This window comes from Ciconia boyciana, chromosome 6, assembly GCF_034638445.1.
Source record: "Ciconia boyciana chromosome 6, ASM3463844v1, whole genome shotgun sequence".
Lineage (NCBI taxonomy): Eukaryota > Metazoa > Chordata > Aves > Ciconiiformes > Ciconiidae > Ciconia > Ciconia boyciana.
The window spans coordinates 1,129,718-1,151,289 of record NC_132939.1 but is presented as its reverse complement, the minus strand read 5'-3'; the positions used below and the strand labels follow the sequence as shown (position 1 = coordinate 1,151,289).

General features: G+C 45.2%; 1 protein-coding gene across 5 annotated transcripts in view; it reads right to left on the bottom strand.

Annotated features, from left to right (window-relative positions):
- Nucleotides 1-235: 235 nt before the first annotated feature.
- PLCB2 (phospholipase C beta 2) overlaps nt 236-21,572 on the bottom strand; it is a 48,556-nt gene continuing 27,219 nt past the window's right edge. For 2 of the 5 annotated variants that reach the window (XM_072865143.1, XM_072865144.1), the window contains 17 exons: nt 20,721-20,817; nt 19,686-19,770; nt 19,133-19,257; nt 17,905-18,059; nt 17,299-17,463; nt 16,093-16,192; nt 15,714-15,818; nt 14,602-14,687; nt 14,408-14,504; nt 12,671-12,724; nt 10,883-11,093; nt 10,477-10,645; nt 8,664-8,740; nt 6,317-6,412; nt 5,078-5,135; nt 4,308-4,394; nt 237-3,667 (listed from right to left, as the gene is read on the bottom strand). In XM_072865143.1, coding sequence (XP_072721244.1) covers nt 3,395-3,667; nt 4,308-4,394; nt 5,078-5,135; nt 6,317-6,412; nt 8,664-8,740; nt 10,477-10,645; nt 10,883-11,093; nt 12,671-12,724; nt 14,408-14,504; nt 14,602-14,687; nt 15,714-15,818; nt 16,093-16,192; nt 17,299-17,463; nt 17,905-18,059; nt 19,133-19,257; nt 19,686-19,770; nt 20,721-20,817 — 2,040 coding nt within the window. In that variant the 3' untranslated portion in view covers nt 237-3,394. Of the gene's footprint in view, nt 3,668-4,307; nt 4,395-5,077; nt 5,136-6,316; nt 6,413-8,663; nt 8,741-10,476; nt 10,646-10,882; nt 11,094-12,670; nt 12,725-14,407; nt 14,505-14,601; nt 14,707-15,713; nt 15,819-16,092; nt 16,193-17,298; nt 17,464-17,904; nt 18,060-19,132; nt 19,258-19,685; nt 19,771-20,720; nt 20,818-21,572 lie in introns of those variants that run through there. The other 3 variants (XM_072865142.1, XR_012043062.1, XR_012043063.1) reach the window with 3 other exon arrangements.

Sequence of the window (21,572 nt, the reverse complement as noted above, 5' to 3'; positions counted from 1 at the left end):
ACAGGGGAGAAGGTGTGCGAGAAGGACATTATGTTTAAAAAAATAACCTCGCTGCATATTTAATAACTGAAGAAGCTGCATTTGAGAACTGTGAGCACAGATGGCAGAAAACTCTGGGCACCTGATGCCTCTGTTAACATGTGCATACACTGGGAAACATTTGGGACTTGCTCCCGTATCCACGAGTTGCAATTAAAAAAAAAGGTGATCCGATTTTTTAAGAAATGCAACATTTTATTTTTTTTAGAAAATAAATAAGTCAGGAATGTACAATACATAATTCCAGTATTATGTTAACACCGCAGGGGAGGTATGGTCTCTTTTTGGATGTCAGACCAGGCTTGGAACATCTTGTCTCTCATACCTACTTCAGCTGTTTGTTGGGTTTTTTGGCTGGTTTTTTTATAGCAGCATTTCATAATGCATTTATCAATGCAGTTTGTAGGTGTGACTGTTCTCGTATAGCAGCCACTGCATGCTGTAGGTTTGCTGTGACTGAGCTCACTTTTCCAGAAAAGACAGAAACCCGAAGAACAAGCTGAGGGGTGAGTGGGGACTGTGTCAAACACCGCAGCATGGCACTTACTTAAAATTTGGGGGAGGGAAGAGGAGAGAGCCTGTGGCTCCAGTCAGGAACACATCTCTTCTAGTACTGTCTCAAATTAAGGGCAAAGATTTTAATAACAAGAGGGTGGAAGAAGCTCCTGTTTTAGACCATGGCCTCACCTGTTTCTCTTCTATGGCTGGGTTTAAAGACACTCTACCCTCTGCGGCTCTGCAAGGTTGCAATAAAAGGGGGCTTGAATGGCCAAATAAATACATTGAGGGTTTCATCAGTGCGAGGTTCTCTAGGCTGCTGGTGCTAAGACTTGCAGTTGTCACAGATCTGCTCAATTGCAGGTTGAGGTTTGGGGGTCCCATCCCCCCCATTTCCCTTCAGCAGTGTTTAGGTTTTGGGTTTTTTTTGTTATTTTGGGTTGTTATTGTTTCGTTGAACAATTCAGAAGAGTTGACCTACAGTAGCTTATCTCTAGGATAAGCATTTGTAATAGAAGAGTTGCGGTTCCCATTTGCTTTTGTATCCCGCAGTGTATATCTTCTGCCACCTCTTTTAATTAGCCTGGCTACTTACAGATGCGTGACTGCAGAGGGGTGACCTTTTTTGGGGGGGGACACAGGGGGGTGTCAGGTCAGTCCATCCCCCCCCCTCCACTTGTTACATCTGGTGACCACAAGTGCCTCATTTCGCAGGGTCCCTGTGACCTGGTGCAAGTATACTTTGGCAGGCCCCACGCCAATTCTTGGGCTAGCATTATTTCAGGACGCAAGATGAGGAAGGCCAGGAAGTGGCTGCTCTGTACTGAATTATTGCTACTTCCTGCTTTTTTAGGATCCATAAGCGAAGTCTCTCTTAAATGGTGCTAGGAAAAGGTTGGACCATATGTTTCCAGTTCTTTCCTGCTGGATGAGTGAGCACTTGCTGTGTCAAAGCTGTTCAGTGCACGAGGTCATAAAACAGGTGAGAGAAAGTACGTGTGGAGGCGGGGGGGCACTGATGCAAGTTCTGCATTCACAAAATGAGGCTTTGCTGTCCTAGCAAGTGGAAGTGTAAAGATGGCCAAGAGGAACCTCTCCTTTTGCTGTTGCAAGACAAGACCTCTTAGATGCTGGGAACCTGGGCCTCCAGGTGTGTTCTGCTGGAAGGTTTTGCGTTAAAGACAGGCAGCAGCAAGTCTGTGCTAGGCCTAAAAGAGGCTGAGGACCATCTGGAGTCCAGGCCAGGCAATTGTCATTCAGTTAGGCAGCGAATGAGACTTACCTGTTATGCCACCAAAGGGGGGACTGCTGTTAGTTACGGGGGACGTACTTCATGAAGAAATAGGAAGTGACTAAAGCTTTGAGGGAAGATGTGTGCCATACTGCTGCCGAGGGAGAGCCAACAGCAGGAGTAGCGTGTAGTCTCCCCGCCAAGGTCCTAAAGAACACAGATATTTGAGGAGCGTGGTTTTCCCAGCAGGAGGGAACAGAGTGCAGATCACTGCTGAGCCCTCTGTTGTCATTAGCTGGGATGGCAGCATGTAAAAGAAGCTCCAGAGAACTGCTTTCTGCTACCTGCATGGATAACTCAGTGTGGTTTCTTATGAGCCATACTCAGCTTTCTGTGTAAGGGAATCTTATATATATATAATATATATATATAAGCAATATAACTGGCTGGCTCTTTCTTTGAGAACAAAATTATTTTCAAACAGTTCAGAAATTTTGTTAACTGCTGTAATCCTAAACCCATAATATGTAACCAATTTAGCTTCATGAGAAAGTTTCAGTGAAGCTCTAAAAATGCCAAATTGCTGTAGATGAGAACTCTGCAAGTGTTTTTGGGGTAGCTGGAACAAATGATGAGGCTCTTAGACTCCTCATAGTATGCCTTATAATTGCTCAAGGAGCCTGCTCAAGACTGGCAGGGTCTTCAGGACATATGGATCCAGCTCTGAGAACTTGCCTGAAGGCCTGTGAGAGTCAAAGTTAGAATCAGGAGTGAGAATCAGCCCCTGGGAATAAGGGGAGGGAAGAAAGAAAGAAAGGGAGGAAAGAAAAGAAAAGCTGAGCTAAGCTGCAGTGCTGGTAATGCACATTTCCACAGAAGGAAATGCTGGTTTATGTTGTGTGGATACCAATGTACTGAAAACTGTCCTCATCTGACTGGGGGAAACACACCAATTAAAAAGCCAACACTGGTTGTGCAAGGAAGTGGTATGCTGACAAAAAAATGGTATGACGTTCTATCAAACTGACCTTTCCTCCTGTAAACAGAAGCTGTGTCTACATTAGCAGGTAGTGTTGCCAGAAGGAATGGCGCTTTAGAAGACAAGAGTGTTTGCTGAGCACCTGCCACCCACACTTACATGTATTTCAGGAGGCTTTATTCTGGGCTAGCTCTCAGCTGGTTGGAGGGTATTAGGTGAGCTACTGGAGAGTGTCTCTCTCAGTTAAATTTTGTTCAAAGCTCTGAGACCACTCTGATGTGGAGAGAGGCAGGTAACGAATGATGAGGGCACTTACTCTAAAAACTGAAGTCTGAATCCAGACTAAAATATGATAATGTAGATGCTGCTGTGAATGCCAACAACTAGCTTGTCTTCAGCCACAGGCCCTTTCATGCTGCTTAAATACCTTAGTGCTGAGGCTGCGGAAGACAAAGAGAGCGAAGCGCTCTCTGAAGGGTGATCTCTTCAGACTACTTCCAATATATCTAGGATAATGAAGTAGTAAATTCCTGAAGGATTTCAGGAGCTCCCGAGTGGAAAGGGAGAGTAGTTTGTCAAGCTGGTCTTTAACTTCACTATATACCTCCATAAACCTTCTTGAAGTGGAATAGTAAAAGAAGCATCTCTCAAAATATGCTTTCTTCAATCTTGACATCTGTTTGAGCTCCTGGGGGCTCAGCCATGGCTAATGTAAGCCTTGACACCTCTGCCACTGGGATCTTTTCTTCCAGTTGTTCCATAGAGGCCTGTTCTCCCTCAGGAATGCTCTGAACTGCTTCCTTCTGAGTCTCTGGCTCTCCAGGAAAGCCTGCTTTTGCGTAGTTCTTCACCATCTCCTGCACCTCCATGTTCAGACTTTTCAATTTCTCCTCATACTCTGCCAGTGCCTCCTGCTGGAGCTGCAAACAGAGACCTCAGATCATTCTCCAAACACTGAAGCTAAGCAGACATCAGGCTGAGAATGGTATAAAAACCTGCTCTGAGAGAGACCAGTATGATGAGATGTTAGCACTTCACGATTTGGTCTCAACCCTATATTCAATGACTTGTCTCCAGCCCCCAGGCAATCTTTGGCTTCCCTGAAGATGAAAGCGGGGAGTACTGCTCATTTACATTATTCCAATTTGCACCAGTTTGAATTGAGACTGCATGTTCACTGCACATCAGCCTTGAAAGAGCATGAATGCATTTTGTGTGTTTTGAGACCTGAGGAGCTCAGGGATGAGACTCATCTCTCCTAAAGATGCATTTCCATCACACTTTAAATTTAGGGGTTTTTTGTATGGTTAGATGAATGCTAGTGCTGGCACAGAGAGTGTAGGAGTGCAGCACCTCTGACTTAGATCTGTGTAGGCTCCTGTAGAACCACCTTCCAAGTCATTCATTTTCTCAGCGTACTGAGGAGTGGGTGTCTGAAGTGTGTGTGTGGAGCATGAGTGTAGCATTAAAGAATGCGCAAGGAAGACTGATCTCCTCTACTATTTTGGATTTACTGTACTGAGTAACAGCATTGACCCTGAGCTTCATCTTTGCCTTTACCTGGCTTTCTTTCTCCTTGATTGTTCTCAGATTATCTGCCTGCTTCTCTTCCAGTTTCTGCTGATACCTGGCTGTCTTTTCTGTCAACTTCAAGAAGAACAAATTAAAGAAACATTCAAATTTAAGTTTTTATAAACAAATGCTTTAGCCATCCCAAGCTTGTAACAGCAAGACACAGAGTTATAGAGCACAGGCCACAGTATCCCCCTCATTCCCAATTCTGAACAATTTCTGCTGGCTCCGAGTTATTTGTGTAGTACTCAAGACTCTGAACTCCAGTGCTAGGGAAGCATTGCAAGAGCGTGCACATGCGTGAGCATGTACACACACACGGGGTCTGCTCAACAAGGGGATGGGTCTCTGAAGGGCAAAGATGAGATCCTTGGGGTCTCCTCCCCTTCTGCAAAATTTTGCACATTATTAAATAGATGCGGGGTTACACTGCTCATTAGCTGTGCTTCAAAAAAATCCCTGAATTAGAAATGCAAAATATCCTGGACAGCTCTGTTTGCACTGCATCTCTGACCCAGGTGGGAGGACCGACTAGACCCTTATGGACCTGCGGTATTTTAGTAAGGGTAGCAGCTGTCTTCAGCTGCACTCTGGCTGTCTGAATTACACGCTCAGAGTCCTCGATGCAGTAGCAATTGCATGGTTTTCAAATGCCTCGGAGAACTCACACACTGTGAGACACGCTGATGATGTACACGAGACACCCCTACTTTGCAGAAAACAGAGATGCTGTGGCAGACTGTCACAGGAGAACTTACCACTTTGATTGTTCGCACCACTTCCTGAATGTGAGAGTTATTAATTTCTTTCTTCAACCTTTAAAGAAAGGAAATGTATAAGAACCTATAATCCATCTGTTCTCTTTATATAAAACCTGTTTATCAATTCCGATAAAGTGCCATACAGTAAGACAGGACTGCTAGTGCCCACACAGAAAGACAGGTGTGTTATATTCTCATAGTGTCCTCCCACATCGAGAGGTTGCTGTAATTTTAGGAAAGGCAAATAAAACACCATTCAAATTTGACTGAGACATAAGCCAAATAATTGGATGCAAAATTCTATTTTTTTCAGCTTAACAGACAGCAAAAGGACCTTGCTTTGAGCCGGAAGCAAGGGAGGTAGCGTACCCTCTTCTGTACCCTTGAACACGTGAAGCTGTTACAACTGATTCGTATCATGCAGTACTTGAATACACAGGCTCAGTAACACAGAATTGTTTTTGTAACAACGAATGGGAAGGAAGGCTGCAGCCATTATACGCCTAAACACAACCTCTTAACTGAGATGGCTGCTGAACTGATTACAAACAGATTCTAGAGAGGCTGGGGAAGACCTACCTTTGATTCTAGGGGGAGATAAATACCCACCAAGGCATGAGGGTAGGCAGGAAGTATTTGTAAGGCTCTTAGGCTTCAGCTGAAGTGACTGGAAAGTTCATCGTCACATCAGCAAGAAGCTTACATGTCACGTAAGAGAGGCAAAGAGATGGGTGCATGCGAGGCTTGTATTCAAGGTACAATTTCTCCATCTGTAATGACCTCCCCCTGCATTTCCATATGAGCTCCTACTCCCTGCGGGAGGGCAGGGGGCATTTCTAAGGCACTAATCCTCTCAGGCTATTCACAAGTCCAGTAAGTAAAACTGGTCTTGTTGACTGCCTTACACAAAAAAATGAAGCCTATGGAGAAAGCTCCGGAAGCCCCTGTCAGCAGTGACTGCAGGAATGATGTTATCACTACAGCTAGGAAGCAGATGTTTGGCTTCACTGCGTATATGCCTGTGTACTGGAATGCAATGGAGAAAAAATGCTAAGCCAGGAGCGAGGGCAGGCCAGCACACCTTCCCTCACCCCTACGGCTCTGCCACTACCTTTTTGGCTGCTTTAAAAAGTTCCCCTGTTGGTGACAGAGGCTGTGGTGTAGCACTGTTCCCTGCCTGGAGCAGGACAGCTAGTGTTCTGCATAGACAAAGCCCAGGAACATCCACCCCAGTACCTCTCCTGAGCAGCCTTGTCACTAGTATTCCTCATCATGGTTTGGATTCGGTCCACTCTCTTTGCCTCCAGCTTCTTCTTAATATCTTTAATATTGCTGTGGAGAGAAGAGAGTGCTGTGAGAGACAGGACTGATTACAAACCCCAGAGACTGAAGCAGCCCTCTGCATTTGCTTCTCTGGAGTGCTCTACTGTCCAGAAAAGCAAAGTTTGAGTGATTGCGCAGCAGAAAGCCCTAAGTCTTCAGAATATTTTAAGTCCTGTAACTTTTTATTTTTTTTTTAAAGGGAGTCATAACAAGGGGACAGGAGTAAACACATGTTATACAATTAGGTTGTATTGTATATCTACATTGGGTTCCTCTTGAGCAGCAGGAGACTTGCCAAAAGTACTTACACTGCTACATTAAAAAAAAAAAAGGGAAAGAAAAAAAAAAAGAAGGAACTACATTAACTACATGTTTGTAGAGCAGACCTAAAAAGAAGACCTGAAGCAAGCAGAAAGGCACATAAACTACGGGACGTGACTTGCAAAGCAGAAACCATAAACACTGAAAAGGCATTTGATCAACCAGTAGGAAAGATGAAAAGAACAAAACCCAGAAAACCCAGGATCTGTGCCCCTGACTGAGGTGCATGTGGCCATCAAAAATGCTAACTGCAGGCCAGAGAACGTGACAAGACAGACAGAGGAAGGTGTTAGTGTCAGAGGCTGCTGACACACCACCAGTACCTCATCTTGGCCATCCGTGTACAAAATGATTACAACAGGACGGCTGCTAAGGGGCACATAAGAATGGCCGTCGGACTGTGGCCCGTTGGTCTGGTGTCCTGCCTCCAACAGCGGAAGAAGCGTATGCTTAAGAGAAGTGTAAGGAAGAGAACAAGTGTAAGGTAATTTTTCCCTCCTCCACCTTCCCAGTTTCCAGTCTATCCTCCAGCTTCTAGGCATTTATCTCCCATGAATGTGTCTCATACCTTGGAATTTAGCTCTACTTTTGGACTTCATAGAGCTCCTTGCCCTGAGAGGAGAAGAACTCAATTTATATGCTGCGTGACAGAAGCACTCCTTGAGAACTTCACCGGGTGGCCCACATTTCTTCATTTATGAGAAACAGTGAGTAATCACTTCCCTATTCTTCTTCTCCATACCATTCATGATTTTACACACTTCTGTCACATCCCCCTCAATCATCTGTTCTCCAAGCTGAGTCCTATTTAATTTCTTTTTGTGCAGAAATTACTCCTCACTGCTGACTATCCTTGCCACCCCCTTCTTGCTCTTTCAAAGCTTTTTGTTCAAGATGGCATGCTGAAACACCATGGAGATAGATCTAGTGGCACAATGCTGGCTTTGAATCTTTTGTTTTTCTCCATACAATTCCAAAAATTCTATTTGCCACTTTGGCCACTGCAGAGCTGTGAATGATGAGCTGTTTGAGAGAAACATCCACAGCAGCTGAAGATCTCTTCCCTGAGTGACAATAGCTCACCCCTGTGTACAGCTGAGCTATGGTTACTTTTTTTCCATTCACATTATTTTGTATTTATTCATACTGAATTTAACTGCCATTTTATTGCCTGTTGCTCGAGATCTTTAAATCTTTCTGGAGCTCCTCACAGCCAGCTGTAGATGTGACTGTAGTAAATGACATCGTATTGTTAGCAAACCCTTACCTAGCTACTCAACCTGTTTTTCTTGGTCTTGGCTGAATATGCTGAATAGCTGAGAGAAACAGAGAATCTGTCTTGATGGAGGACAGGAAAAGAGGAAGTTTTGCTCGACTTAGCAACTAAAGGCTGAGAGAGGATTTAATGGGAAGGAGAAATGAGTGAGGATTTTAGCTTCAGGACAATGTTATTGCAAGAACAAATGGATAAATGCCTGGCTAGAAATTGGTAAATTGATTCTGCCAGTTTATTTAAGTACTGGAGCCAAAATGCTCATTTCACTTAGAAGACTGAGCTGATCAGTTCCTGGAAGGGATTATGTGATGTACTGACTACAGCAGATAGAGACGACATCCAGTGACCAGCAGTCTTATTTCCTCTCTTTCTGAATTAGTCAAGGCTACTTACTGCAGCTTGAACCCTGTTTGGTGCCTCGTGGCACAAACACCGTTCCGGAGACCACAAGACAAGAGCTGTCTTCCCACCACTGCCACTGTGTAACTGTGTGAGACCCTGTGTCACATCGCTGTGCCTCAATTTCTCACCAAAGTAAAAGAACAGCTTCTGTATTCACTCACCGTCCTGTGGTACAATGCTTTGAGATCTAGCAGGAAATGCTACCCCAGGTAAGAGCTATGCATTAGTACTTTGTTATTCAAATACTACTGAATAGTTTACCTTTCTGATGACTCCTTCAGTGCCTTCAGCTCAGCTGTCTGCTTCTCTCTGGCTAGCTCTATTATCTTGGTAACTTGCTGTTCAAGAAAACAAGATCAAAACCAAACAAACCAAGATGAGACACGGCACACCATCCGTATCTACTTACCACCAGATTCAGCTTTATCCCTCCCTGCACTGAATTCCAGGGGCCAGCTGATCCATTAGGCTTTGTGGAAACCCGTGCACCACAACAGCGAGTTCAGATTTGCGCACAGATTGCACCGTGCTAGTGGACTGACTCCACCACAGCTCCAAAGGCTACTCTGTGAGCCATGTCACACACCTCTAGGTTATCTTTATGGACAGCTTCCTATCTCTCCGCAGGAGGCAGCACCAGATTCACTGTACTTGTGGGTAGGTGGGAAACAGCAGTAGAGTTTACCTTCTAAACAACAGAGGCTAGAAAAAGGATGGGCCTTCTGTCTTGTGGAAACAAAGTTCTGTGGAAACTCCTGGCAGAGTAAGCGTCAGTGCAGTGAGACCTGCCTGCACTGCTGCCTGCTGAGAGACAGCCTGAAAGGAAAAAGCCTGGCTGCTGGGCTACGTGCTGTGCAGTGAGAACTCAAGGGTTTTATTTCCTTTTTGTAGCCTTGCCCACTAAATCTCAGTCTTTGACAGAGCTGTGAGCAAGGATGTTTTATTCCTTTGGCTTCTTTCTCTGCTGATAAGCATGATTTCCAGGTACGCTAGTTCTCAAAAGGCAGGGTTTTTTCCCTCAGGGTTGGTATAGGCTAGACCAGCCAGTCTTGTAGACAGCTTGCAAGGTGCTTGTCAAGCCAAAGTGCAGCAGGGAACCTAAGATTTAAGATATATGATGCAAACTCCTCTGGGAAATGATAGGAAAAGCCCTCCAAATCCTGCAATCATCCCCCTTTCGTTGGAACAGATGGCGTATGCCCCATTTATCATCACCATCTTGTGGACTGCACTTTGTCTCCAGGCATTACTGTGTCTCTTGCTGGCGTTTGCTTAAGGTGGGGGGATCTGAGGGTGTGGGAGACACTGATGCACTTGCAGGACTCACTGGCAACACCTTACGTGGACACTTACTTGGACTTCTAAGTCAAACAGCAAAACACTTCCCAGATTTCAAGAGGAATGAGATCCAGCCCCACTGTCAGTGCTAAGGGCTGGTCCCAGAAGTAGTGTCTCTTGCATGGCTTTCATTTCATTAGCACAGATGCAGCAGTGGTAAGTACTGAATGTATTGGTGGGGCTGCTCTGTTCCCACGCATCACCTGTGCTGCTTGAATGACAGCAGTGAGCGTGGTTGCCCCTACGGCATGTCTGTAATGATGGTTGCCACTGGTGAACCTGCAGGGCTTCCACATACCTGTGTGTCACCCTAGCTCTCAGGGTACAGCATCAAGCGGGGAGCTGTGAGAAGCGTGGTACAACCCCACGTACCCACGCTCCTAGAGAGTTGGCACCTGGCAGCGCATGAAGCCAATAAATGCCGTGTTAACTCCAAGCTAAGCTATCAGAAGAGTTTAAGCAGATGGAGCCTGAGGTACTCCAGGGCAGTGCTTCTCAATTTCTTTCAAATTGCAGACCTTTAAAAATGCTTCCTCTGGATTTTTATAGCTTCTAACAAATAAGAATGTCTACATTCTCACTTATCTTGCATGGACCTGACAGTTGCTCTGAGGGGTGTTTTCTGCCCTGTGGCCACATTTCCAAGCTCACAGTTTAGTGAAGAACTTGGTTTTTCAGACTGTCCTTACAGGGGCTCTCCTAGGCTACATCTTCTGTTGACACTTGCAGTCCTTACCTCTGTGGCGTGCTGCTCTTTCTTTCTTCGAACCCCGTCATGGTGTTCCTCCCCCAGTTGGATGAGGTCCATCTCCAGCCTCTCTCTCAGTTCCAAAACTTGGCTATCAATGCCTTCTGCCATTTCTACAGGATTTGCACATGTACCAACATCACCTGTTGTCAAACTCCTGCAGAACAGATACAGCAGCTGTGCTGCTTCTAGAGATGCCGATACAATCCCGACCTTCCTACCCACCCCCAGTGGGAACATTTGACACTGTAAACCCAGGGAGATGTGGATGCCCGCACCACTCCCTGCTTCCTTCAGAGAAGGGGAGCCCGTGCTTCTCTTAGGGATCCCTCTGCTTTGTTTGGGGAGGTGACCCACAGGCCTGGCCCTGCTGGAGACCCTGTGCTGTATTTACCTCTTCTTCTGGGTTTTCCTAGTCTGTCTCATCGTTTTCTTGCCTCCATAGCAGACAGGCTCCGAAAAGAGCACAGAGTATTTCTGCAGCAGCTCCTCCCTCCGCTTACTTCCTTTCCGCTCCAGCTCCCTCAGTTCCTTCTCCTGCTTCTTCAGCAGCTTCAGAAAGAGCTTCATCTGCTGCAGTTCGGCGAGACTGGCTGTCTGAGGCTCTAAAATTACAAAATAAAGAGAGGATGTTTTCTCTCAACCTGCTGTAATGACCCTTTTGGGGTCAGACAGTTTTTTTCAGCACTGCCTTCATTCAGCTTTTCCTCGCTCCTTTCAGCATTACATGCAGCTCAGTTCACCATCTGGTGGATGCGTGGCATGGGGATGGCCAGAAGAATTGCTGCCTTTTGGTATTTCGGCCAGAGGAACACACTGGTGGTGGTGTGCCAGTCTGTCTGTCTTGTGCCTTGCACCCTTTTCCACAATTCTAAGTATCCCAAAGATAGCACAATTGTTAAGCTAGTTGGCAGCTCTAATTATAAGGGAAAAGCTTTGTTGTTTCATTACTGATTTTTTTGCAAAACTGAGTTACAATGGCAGGTGCTTTCATCCCTTCCAGTTTTAATGCCTGGCATGTCTTCGGTTGTGAGGAATAAATGAAAGGGCTTTTGAGGTAGATGAAAATGAGAGGGGAAGGATGCCTGTGAACTGTTGGAGAACTTGTTATCTGGCAGTAGCAAGTCAGTCAGATGTGGTTATCTGTGGCAGAAAGGCCACACGGAGTTATCTTAGGGGAAGTAACTTTTTTTTTTGGCTTGGAATGTGTAAAAATTAACAGAACTTGTGGGTGTGTCTGCAACACGATGCTGTGCTATGCAGGGTCAACTCCTTCTAAAAGGCTCGTGTTGAGGAAACTCAAGGGTACAGCTTAAATGCAAGTGTCTCAGTCAACAAGTCTAGACTCTCAAACCAGAGCCCACTGTGCTTCCATATTATGTGATGCCTGTTACCAGAGTACATACTTAATGTAATCATAGCTCTGTCCAGGGGAACATTTTTCTTCAGGAATAACTTTTAAAAACAAAACTTATTTGGCAATGTATCCTGAGTGCAACAGGTTTACTCTTGTGCCTTCAGTTCAGTTTTGTGGCATAATTAGGCACGCTGGTTGTTAGTGTTTTGTATTGATTTGTATCACACTGCATTAAGACACAGAACAGCAGGTGAACAATACATTATTACAGAGGGTGCACACGTGCTGAAGACTCCCTGCGGCCACATTACTTCTGGTTTAGTCAGGGTAAAGGAACCATCGAATCTGGCCAGAGCAGAACTCATGTGACAGCTCCAGCCTCCTACCTTGCTATAAAGTTGACTTGCTGCGGCATTGCTGCAGCCAGTGGCCTCAGAGGGCTAAAGCTGGAGCAGTCCAAAGCTCTTCTGACCTACTTGTGCAGATGACAGTAGCCCAACTTGTGTAAGGCATGGACCATGGCAACTTCAAGCCTCTTTTCTCCTCGAGACCTGCTGTGAGCTCAATCCCAGCCTGAGAGCTCGCCACACACCATGGCAGTTGTCAAAATGGGCAAATGGTGCCACAGGCAGGGAAACCGGGTCCCCGAGCCCAAAGATTCATGTGGTTTGCCTTTAGTGCTGGCTACAGCAGGCAGGGTTGGGTCAGGTCTTTTTTAATTTGCAGAACAGGCTTCATCTCTATCCCAGTCAGAAATTGGGCAGAGAGGGAATGTAAGATGATTGACAGGACCTCAGCCCATGTGAACAGCACGAGAGGAGTTACCTGCCATCTGCGTCACTTCCATCACATTTTCATCCTTGGCAAATGCCGCTGCTCCTGAAATGACAAAAGAGGTTCCTGTTTACGTTCTATCTTGGATCTTTGGGTTGAAAACGGACAGTAGAGAGCTCATCAAGAACACGGGCCACATGAAGGATGTTGGTGTGAATACAAAGGAATTCATTAAGCTGCTGAGATGCTTAAATGCTTGGGAACTTCATTAACAAGCACAGCAGAAAGGGAACAGGATTCCCTGCCCTGCCAGAGGAAAGGGGCATTTGCTCTGTATTGGCTGAATATTGCTAGTGATGATTTGGCACATGTAAGCTTGTTTTGATGAGGTGAGAAGGATGTTGTGGTCTGAAATTTGAGAAAACTGCTTGTTTTATACCAACATATTTGAAAGGACACTAATCATGTTCATACAGTTAATATGGAAGAAATACTGATTAGCTGACAATTACTATAAAACAGAATAGAATAGAATGAGGTAATCTAAGTATATGGTAGGGGACATGTTCTTACCTAACCCACAATTACTCTATCAATTAGTTTGGATCAGAAGCATGTTTGAGGAACATTCCTTCTGGCACTTGCAGCAATACTACACCTTTAATGTTTGTTGGCTGTCTTGTTTTGTAAGGCCAAGAAGGTGCCAGTATGAAAGGAACAAACATACTGTTAGGAAGATCTTTCTCTGCTAGAGCTTCTTTAAACCTAGTAATAAATGCTGACTTTGTATTTTGATTTCTATTAAAGCAAATCCGTAACTTTTTTCCCAACTCATCTGACTGGTCAGAGTTAAGTAGTTTTTGCCCTTGTTATGGTAACGGGTCGCCATGTAATCTAGTGGTCAAAACACAGGACTGTGCTCCATTCCCACTCTTGCAGAATGCCAGATGTGGGATACGTTCACTCTGAACTTGTAAGGGATCTTATAAAGAGTTTGGTGCTCATCTGAGCTGATGAAAAAAATTACTAATCTTTAAAGCTCCCAAGTTTTGTACAACTGGACTCTGGTGCAAGTGCAGTTTCACAAGATAAAAGTTTTCAGGGGGATCTAAACATACTTAAAATGTCATAAATCAACAGTAATCTACAGAGAGAGACTCTTGAAAAGAACAACAAAGAGGTGAAGAGCAGTGAGGTATTATGGGATAAAACCAAGCCAGATCTTAAAACCTTTGTCTCGGAAATATCCAGAATTATCATGTCTTTGCTCAAAATCAATGTCCAACCTCCAATTTCATACTTAAGATGAAAGGCTACATCTCTGCCACAGGCCCCTTTTTCCTTGGACAGTGGTTCCCTCCTAATGTAGTTATCTGCCAGGGAACTCTGCGCTGAACCTCGAAAACTGAGGTCCTCTATCAAAGTCCTCAGCATATGTGCAAGAGGACTACCCCAATACGTTAGCCCTGCCTTGGAGGGGAAAGACAATGTTCATGTCAGCTGGGCCTTCAGCTTGCTTCCTGGTATTCTCAGTAGATACCTGAGGTTACTTTTCTGTTGTAGAGTTAAAGCAGCATGCACGTCACACTCACTCCAGCCCAAGAGTTAGGGGATACCTACAACTTTTGCCGTTAATGACAAGCACCAGAATTTAAGTTGGTGACTTGGCCTGAGAGGTTCTGACCCCATCACCAAGGATCTTCGCCCTCCAGCACTGTCTCTTTCCAGCCTTTTGAGTGTACAGGCTTTCCCTTCTACTTCTAGCTCCCCCCACATCCACAACTTTACCTGCAGGCCCATTAGAAAGAGGAGTGCTGAATTTCCCAGTGGAGTCTGGTATCCCGTTAGTTTCAGCAGGTGGGAAGTTCCTCTGTGTGCCAAGCCTCTAAAACAAAGATCAGAGGTAAATCAAAGCTGTATTATTTCAGGCTGAATCCATGCAACATGTTTTAGAGACAATGACAGAACTTGGAAAAACTTACCTCCACCAAGCCATCTTTTAGCTTAACTGATCTCTTGTCTTGCAGACTGAAGAACTTAATGGGGTTGGAGAGAGCAATAGTCAGATCTAGAAACAAAGAGGAGGTCTTTGCTTGGATTATCAAATAACTCACTGTACTCTGATTTTCCTTGCCTTCTGGTTTCCTTTCTGGCCTAGGACAGGAAATTGTGGAGAAGGGATATTTTGTATTCTCTACTTGTAACAAGCTTCTCCCTGACTGCACAAAGGGAGGGGACTGTCTTCACCTCAGTCCCTTTCTGAGGTGATGGCTCACAACTGATGTTTAGGGCAGCTCTATGAAGCTGAAAAGAGCATACTGCTCCCAAAATCCAAAGCCAGGTTAAGACTTTCCTAACCTGCACAGCTCCCTGCTCCAATTCCAGTCCAAAGCTGTATAAACCTGGTCTTTTTTACAAATATGTGTTAAAACCATCAATTTCACAGGATTTCCCCCATGAATAAGGTTCATTTGTATGAACACAGCGGAAGAGAGAGTAAACATGAGAAGTATTCACAAGAACTTCTGTGGCTGATGCTGTTACATTCTGCATGGCTTTGTTCATGATTGTTAAAAAGTTCTGCTGTTAATACCTCCAGTGGGGCTTCTTTCCTGATTCATCTCTCACTGTTTGACCATCCCCTTTTAAAAGGAAGATCACTGTATCCCAGTACCAGCAGGAACCTCCCTCTCTTCAAATAGGGAAGAACACCACTCCTGTGCTCCCTAAAACCCTATTCTCTAAAACCCTATTGCTGGCAGTCCCTGATAGTTATCACCTCTGCACTCCAGGAAACCTCTCCCTGCCACTGAATAAAAGTAGTGAAGGGAGCGACCCATGCCAAACCAGAGAGACAGTTACATCTGCACGGCACATCAGGTATGTGCACGTCGGCCCATACTGGGAACCAGTCACAGCTACAGCTTCTGATGAAAGCAAGGGTGTGACAGGATGCTGGCTGGCATGCGCTCAAGTCCCACCCTGACAAGGAATTAAGGGTGCAGCAGGAAAGCACCGGGCTGGGAAAATGCTTCTGGATCACAGTTTGGACAAAGCCAGAACAACCCCCCACGCGCATTCTAACGCGTACTACCTGCCCAAGCATCAGGAACGTAGTCCTTTATTTCCAGGTACACAAACAGAGAAGGCATGGTGAGCGGCATGTTACTTTCACTGCGGAGACAAACGTGGTGATAGCCTGAAAACAGAAAGCAGAAGAGGTAAGCTAACAGAATCTCTGTCCCTTCTTGTCTGTGTGCTCCAACAGTAAAACAACGTCTCTCTTTACAGAAGGGCATGGTGAACATACCACGGAATTAAGCCAAGGCTATAATAGGATGAATGTGAAGGCTCCACTGCCCACAGGAATGGAGATTGAGTAGCAAAATATGCAGATGTTCACATCTGCCTTACAGCTTCCAATGGATAGGTCTCAAGGGCACAAAAGCTGAAGGAATTTCCACAAAATTTACCTGGATGCACTGCAATAACAGGAATGACACGATGACCAATGAACTTCCCTCCTTCCTCCCAAGCCACAATTTTGAGAGACGCCAATTCAGGCATCATGATCTAAGGAAAAAACAGAGTAAGGCACCAATGTCCTGACCTCTAACTCCTAACAGCATACTGGCTTCACTAAGTAGAACTTTAGTCTCTCCTTCTTCCACCAAAACAATGCCACCTCTCTCCAAGGAAGTCACTGCCTATTTCTGCATCTTGTAATTTAAGGCTACACTTCATCACAGAATAACTAAATTCACAGAAACTCCACAAAACACAGGCTTCTCAGAGGAGAGACTGCACAGGATCACAGGAGAGCAGTTTACCTAAAGAAAAAATGGGGCAACAAACCCTCCAAACCACAGTTTCCATGAAGCAATTCACCATAGAAGGGAATGAACTTGGAAGGATAATTTAGCAAGCATGGTAACTTTGCCATAAGGGCTCTTGCCTCCCTCCTCCTCCATTTTCTTCTGCCATAAAATGAACTAAAAATTATTCTGCCAGAACTGAAGCCTGAAAAGTGTTTTCTGAAATGAGGATAATATTTATCTACCACATCCCAAGTAGGCTGAAATTACCTGCTATTTCATAGCGTGCTTGACAGAGGTGAATTGTGTAACATGCATTTTGCCTTTATAACTTACTGCAGAAAGGCCAAACATTACTATCACCTTTGACTTAACTTCCCTGTAACCTGTAGCTGGATGAGTGACCACTGAATTACTGTGGACAAACAGGGCAGCTTTCTGTATTCTGGCACAACTGAAAACCTCCCCCTGGTCCCGTTACTTCTCCAGTTTGTCTGTTTCTCATTTACAGTTTAACCACAGACATTCAGTTCCTTTCTGCTTCCTGGTGCTTGAAGTTTTCAAAGCTGATTAGTCAATTCAGTCTCAAGTGCATCACAAATGGGAGACTTTTGATGCCTGCTATTTCCAGAAATGTTCCCAGCTACCCCTTGTCTGTTCAGGGAAATATTGTTGCAGAGTTGTTGTGGATATTGTTATTTGGATATTATCTGAGAGAGCAACATGTAAGGCCTTGTGTGTCCAAAGCCATGACTCAGATCTCCAGAAGAGAGTCCCTCCTGTTGTCACTGACCTCTCAAGAGGCAGTGCTTGTGGCCAACAGGATCTTTAAGGATTCTCTAAGGTACTATCAAATGTTATTACCTTTTCAAAAACAAAAGCCTCCTCTTTCCATACAGGGTTAATGGAATTGGCAGTAGGGGTCAGTTTGGTTCTGTATTTGCGTTTTGTGTCCCTTGGTAACCCAAACAGCTCTACTTCCACATACGTCTTCACACTGCGGTCTGAGAGGAACTGACCAGAGAGTATCTATGAACAAGCAGAAACATAATTAGCAACTGCTGAAAAGAATAAAACAGAAGAGCCCACCCATACCTTCACCCCAAAGTCACTCTCCCACCCCAAAACATCTTTTCTGCTGGAGCTTCCAATCCACAATAGCCTTTTCTTTTACCTCCACCCATGTTTCTTGCTTCAGCACTTCCTCCAACCTCCTCCCTCCCCATCATCACAGCCTTGGCTTCTTCTGTGTGGCAGATGCTAATTTTCCATTTTCATGCGATTATGATTAATTTAAGATAGTGAAAAGATGGGGAGTTGCCATGGTAACACTCTCCCACAGGACTCTCCGGGTTCGTTTGCCACTAAGAACCCCATTGGGTAATAAATAGAGGGGACATAGGTGCCAGTTATATACGTGGTGCCAGGAACTGGCTGTCAGGGAGGAACAGCACCATGGTTTGTACTTGCCGTGACAGACAGGGTACTTGCCACCACCACGTCAATGCGGTCCACAGAGAAGGGGTCAAACTGCTTGTCTGGACGCCGCATGAATTCATGCTTGAGCAGATAGCCACACTGGCCGTTGAACTCAAACAGAGCCATGTTCTGCTGCATGGGGACATCTGAGATACAGAGGAACACAATGAGAAAAATGTCTGTGGGACCGCATCAGGTGGCTCGTGTGCTACGAGTGAGCTGAAAGATGCTGTACTTTTACAGCCCCTGCTAGCCAAAGGCTCACAAAGCCATTTCAAAAACTAATTAAGCCTCTCAGCACCCTACAGGGAAAAATATTACAGCAGCTGTTGTAAGAAAGGTAAGTGGTTTGCTTATGATTGCACCATAAGTCATAGGTAGAACTAAATTAAAACCTACTTTAAGAAGTACCCGCTATTTTTGGGTGTGAAGTAAATAGTTGTCTGAACCCCTCTCCTCCTTCCCTGTTTCATTTTGGGCCTCCTCTCAGTCCATCTTCTCCTCTGCCACTTCTCTTGAGAACACTGTCTTGTGGTTTCTGCACCTGTCTTCAGTACGATATCCTCTTCATAACCAATCTCTCACTCTCTCCCTTTTAAAGTTGCTTCTTTTTTTCTCCTACTGGTCCTACAGCTAGTCTCCTACACTCTCTATACATAACACACTCCTCTGAGGAAGGAAGAGGGGTGAAGAATAGCTTTCTCCAGAGGCTTTTCTTTGTCTCCTCCTCATGCTGGTTGTGCAGCAAGGAAAGGCCCTTTTTCCCTGTTCAGGTCAAAATACTGGAAATAATAGCATAGACGGGTCAGTCCTGTAGCCAGATGGAGCTCTGCCTGCTGCCTCGCAAAAGAGGAAGCAGCTTAGGGGAAGCGGGAGCTTCTGATGCATTCATGCACATTACTTAGTCTGACATCACACTACAGGACATCCAGAGATGGTACCCAGACACTGGGTGACAGCAAGTCCACGTATGTGTGTATGCACAAGTGTGTAGGACCGGCATCCCGGACACTGTGTGCCAGGTTTGTGCTGGGCCTGGGAAAGTGCTTTTGGTCTCTGGGAGATGGAGTCAAAGAAGAACACCGCTTTGGGAGAAGGCACACAGAATAAACGCATTCAGGGAAACAGCAGCGGTAGGAAATAGCAGCAAAGGAAGAGACAGTAAACACGAGCATGCAGCCTCAACCGCCCAGAAGCTGGAGGACAATGTGACACTCACCCATGGTCTGGAAGTTGAGTGCCACCATCTGACAGCCGACGTTCCAGAACATCTGGGGCATGTAATTAGAGGAGTCCATCCGGGTGCCTTTGGGGTAAATCCGGCTCATCTGTCGCTTGTTATATCTACAGTTGCTCTATTGGAAACAAGTCTGGAGCACTCCTTGTGTACCCTGGGGCTAGCGCATGCATTCAGATTTTGAAAATTGTTTAAGCTCTGCTACCAAATGCTCAGAGCCTTCCAGACAAGAAGGAAGAGAGGCCCTGGCAACAACAGGCTCCTTTTCCATAGCTTTTCCACTTAAGGACAAGCATCTGGCAGCCTCAGCGTTCACTACAGCAGGATGCATCCTGTCAAGGATCTCTGTGAACAGCCCCCAAGCCACCCTGGAAGATCCCATGTCCCACCTCCACACTTTGCGTCTCTGATTAAGAGTTTACCAGGTCCTGAAACCAGAATCCAGTTGGATATGCCTCAGCCTTACCCAAGCTTCAGATTAGCTCTCATACTCCATACAGCCAACTACATTGGACAAAGGTTGCCAAAAGGATACTCTACAAACTGCACAGGGAACTTGGTTAGCAGATCGTAAGCCTTCAGTTCTGTGAAGGAAGAGATGACGTAACTCCGGTTCTTCTCTAGAAACAGGAGATAAGAAAGCATTTAGAAGAAAGGCATGTCCAGCCCCCATTCTGTGTGTGAGGACTGATGGACCCCAGGAGCACTTGGCCTGTTTACTCCCACTTTCTACCTGGTACCGTTTTCTATCGAGGCAATTTACCTTTCTCTGGTCCCTTGAAAAGGGACTGAAGAATAATACTCCGTAAAAGGTGATTTGTGTTTACCAGGGAGACAATGGTTGTGCACTACAGGACAGGAACCTCATGGAGTACAGACAGGATTTGCTCACAAAGCTTAAAGGGCAGTAATTTTACCCATCTCTTCCTGGATTTCAGTGACATTTAGACATTTAGAGAATAGCTCCTGCCTGGAGTTTTAGTTCCAAGTAAATCCAAATATTCGAAGTCTTGCACAAAGTTCGTTATTTTGTCAAGTTTCCCCTTCTTCACTCCCCTATTTTTTTCTTTTTCTTTTCTTTCTTTCATCAATCAAACCAGCTCACTCAAAGCTAGGCCCAAATGTGGGAACTGTTCAGAGGAACCTACTATGTATAAAGAACTTGCGTGCATTGTCAGCGTTTCAGATGTTTCTCTGTCCAATCACCACAGAAAAGGAAAGCAAGTCACATACATTAAGAAAAGCTGGGCTCAACCCTGCCCTCAGAAGCAGCAAAGCAAGCCCAGAGAGATGTCACTGGCCTCTAGGCTGTTTCTTGTCATCCTCACTCATATAACTGGGAGCAGTATCTGACATCTCCCTGTCTTCTCCTTACCACTTCCTTACTACAGGGAGGATGGCAGAAGGGAAGTGTTTGTGACCACGCACATGTTGTGGGAGAGAGAGAACACAACAGAAAACGGGTGAAAGCAAGTCACAAAGGCAGGTGGAGAACAGCAGCATCTGAAAGCAGTACTCTCCTGGTTGAATGGAAACACTTGGGATCCTGAAAGGACTGAGTTTGACTTACGGGCAGAGACTTCAAAGGAGTCAAATTTGATAGGCTGTATGTAATTAACTAGGCTGGACATTTCCTCGTACGCTGTCACTTCCAAACCAGCAGTGCCCTGAGCAGAAAACAAAATCCAAGAGAAGACAGATGAAGAGACCTTTCCTAGAGATGGAGCAAAACACATCTGGGCTTCACAATCAAAGAACCCTGGTGGCTGCCCTGACCAGAGCACGCCAGTTTCTTTGGCTTCCTGGTCCTACAATTACATTGTGGGCAGCGTAGTCAGGGGCACAGAATTTCTAGGCAGCTTGGAAAAAACTGAAACTGAGGCATATGGAGAGGTATTAGTCAGTATGTAAGAAGCCCCAGACCTCTTTAACCTCTCAAAGCACGGAGTCTGGGACAAACCAGGACCATTGTTTTCCCTCCTCTCTGAGTGATACTAGGGAGACACAAATGGAAGATGTTTTGGTGGGGTTTTTTTTGTTTTGTTTTGTTTTTTATTCAAGGGAATGCTGATCTCCTCCTTCCCCCTTCAGCAGCAGCACTTCATGTTTCAGTAACAACTTTTATCAGACTAAGGCTAAGCCTCTCCAAACACCCTGGAGGCAGACAATTATCTCCAAATCATGCAGAATATCAAAGGCAGAGTCAGAAATAACAACTCTTCTGCCATATTCTCTATGCTTGCAACATCATTTCTCTTATTCAGTTTCTCCTGCAAAAGTCGTGTTGCATGGGGGAAGGAAAGCCCCTCATTGGTCATAGCACAGTTCATTCCCCTTTGCATTCTGGGTTCATCTCTATTCAATATGGTGAAGCCCCAGAGAAAACTGGAGGCCAGAAAAAAAAAACAGAAAAGGAACAGAA